This window comes from Aphanomyces astaci (genome assembly GCF_000520075.1).
Source record: "Aphanomyces astaci strain APO3 unplaced genomic scaffold supercont1.458, whole genome shotgun sequence".
In the NCBI taxonomy this organism is placed as follows: Eukaryota; Oomycota; class Saprolegniomycetes; order Saprolegniales; family Verrucalvaceae; genus Aphanomyces; species Aphanomyces astaci.
Window position 1 is genome coordinate 1 of NW_009798721.1, and position 2,679 is coordinate 2,679.

At 44.5% G+C, this 2,679-nt stretch overlaps 1 protein-coding gene across 1 annotated transcript; it reads right to left on the bottom strand.

Annotated features, from left to right (window-relative positions):
* Nucleotides 1-1,354: 1,354 nt before the first annotated feature.
* H257_19286 (hypothetical protein) lies at nt 1,355-2,364 on the bottom strand (the record flags this gene model as incomplete). Its single annotated transcript, XM_009848431.1, has 4 exons — nt 1,355-1,592; nt 1,645-1,772; nt 2,079-2,176; nt 2,265-2,364. 4 exons carry the CDS (start codon nt 2,362-2,364, stop codon nt 1,355-1,357), a joined length of 564 nt encoding a protein of 187 aa, XP_009846733.1.
* Between the last annotated feature and the right edge of the window lie 315 nt (nt 2,365-2,679).

Below are 2,679 nucleotides of genomic sequence, written 5' to 3' on the forward strand. Positions count from 1 at the left end.
CACCGCGGTCACCAAAGTAAGATGTCATGTTGTTCTCGAGAACACGGTGACGGCTCAACACAACCACTGAGGACAGAAGACCAGGGATCACAGTCCAGGAGGCATCAGAGCCTACTATAGGAATGAATCAATGATGAAGTTGCTTGTACTATACCGCTGTTGACTGGTCGCGTTGCAGAGCGGCCATGGCCCTCGCCACTTGCACCTCGCCACTTCAAGTCGCTGGTGGCACCAATGAAATAGCCAACAAGGTCTCCTAAATTCTATAAAGACTCACCTCTATACATAACACTACCTCTAATATCAGATAATTATGTCACGAAATGCCTAAATTATCGATATCTAGAAATTTGTATGACGCTCTTAACATCCATCCACAACTTGAACTTCAGCATACAGTGAATAACCTCTTTAAATTTGTATATATTTATACACGTGGGGGCTTCTCTTAACATACGAAGTACGGTATGAACCAACGTACATACTGTGATCATCATACTATCTACTACTAGTACCACGTAGTATATACTACTACACAGTACTGTAGATACTACTAATAGTACTGTACTAGTATGTACAAAGATCTCTACGAGTTCTATACCAACTGTTAGTACTACTAGTCGAATACAGTAGTCCCACGCAATAGGGAACCTTTGTTGTCGATATGGTTTTAGAGGTTTTCAATTTACACAAGTATAAAGTTAAAAAGGCATGATTCATGGGTAGCTCGATTCTGATTGGACAAGATTTAACATATGGTATTGGAAAGTGCTCGGATTCAAAAATGGACATAATATCCGGAGGGGGTTGATACCTGGCAACCTCCAGAAGACAAAACGCAAACCAACAACAATGCGCAAATTACATTCCTCAAAGGTTGTTCATACTCTCGATCAACTCATACATCTCTTCGTCCAGTATCCCGTATGGCGCCAGCAGTTAGAGTTAAGTTTAGTAGAGGTCCAGTAGGCGAGGTTTGTTGGCTGATTTATGTGACGGATGCACGTCCATGTGGTCGCTCTGGTGTTGAGCCAATGAGACATAGTGGCATAGTCGACTTTTGGGGCACACGTGACAGCCCAAACGCATGCTGAGCCCAAACTCGCAATTCAAGTCCTCTCATGCCAGGATGTACTTGTGGTGCGTCAATAGTGAGCACTTTTGCTCGACAGTGAGTCTCATGCGTGTTGAGGGTGACGGCATTTTGACAACCAAGTGCATTTTCGCAACATGTGTCGTTTGAAATTTCAATCAGCCTCTTTAAATTTATTTTGCACCATCTTGTGAAAGAATATATTTTGCGAGGATATTGATTTACTGTGGGTTCCCTATTGCGGGGGACTACTGTACACATCTAGTAATCCAACGCCACTTTGTACACGTCGTCATAGACAGTGGCAAAGTGGACGTCCAGTCCTTGCTTCAAGTAGTCTGGCAACTCTTCAAAGTCCTTTTGGTTGCCAAAGGGCAGCACGAGGGTCGTGACGCCAGACCGACGCGCGGCGATTGTCTTCTCTTTGATCCCGCCCACGGGAAGTACCTTGCCCGTCAGCGACAGCTCGCCCGTCATGGCCAGATCGGATTTCACAGGTCTACTCAACCCCATGAGTCACTCGCTAGACCATGTAACAAGAGACTTCTTACTTGTCCAATGCCAACGACAGCAGCGCAGTGACCATCGTGCAGCCAGCTGATGGACCGTCCTTGGGAGTGGCACCTTCGGGCACATGCAAGTGCAAGTCGGCTTCAAAGAAGGCATTGTCGGGCTCGAGCTAACCCACACAATCGTGTGACAAAGCCAGCAAAAACAACCATATCTCTTCTCGTCCGCATGTGCATATATATATATGGTTTGGGACTGATTGCTGATTCCAAAATGCTGTGAATCATATGTATTAATTACCTCGACACACATGTCCAACATGGACAAAAAACACCAATTTACTATTAGCCAATCATAGATATTGCACGAAATACCACCACTCAACAGTGAAACAGGACAATCAAATGGCATCGAAAACTCGATCGATTGAACATGAGCACAAAAGTCAGCGTTTGGCTTGAGAATACAAGACTACCTGTTCCAGCTTGTGTCGAGCAAATGTGTGCGCAATCTTAGTGCTTTCCTCCATGACACTGCCCATCTGACCCGTGGTGACCAAACTGCCCTTGCCTCCTACGTACCATATATAAACATGAACATATTTCCATAAATCATATGATTTCCATCAAGTACGGCGACGTTTCTTAGCTAGTGACAGTACCTTTGGTTTGCACGGTCGTGGTTTCAATATACAGCGACGACCCGCCCATGGCCGTCCACGCCAGCCCCATCACGACCCCCGGCTGCAACTTGTCGTACATGCGTTCCCTACACTCTCTTGTCAGATACGTCGATATATATATATATATATATATATATTGTCAAATCGATTCGAAATGATTGGAGACCATGTCTTGAGAGAATGGATTCAAGTACCGCAAAACTAAGCCAATCAAATCATGTCCTGTCGAATTTCTGCCAATCCAAACGTTTGATTCGGCCCAGTCCATCGGCATTCGGCAAGATTTTATCTATATATATATATACTAACCATTGTATCGTCTAGTTTGTAGAAGCTCAAATTCAAATTCGATCAAATGGATTCGAATGCTATTTGGCGAAATGACTCGCAAGTC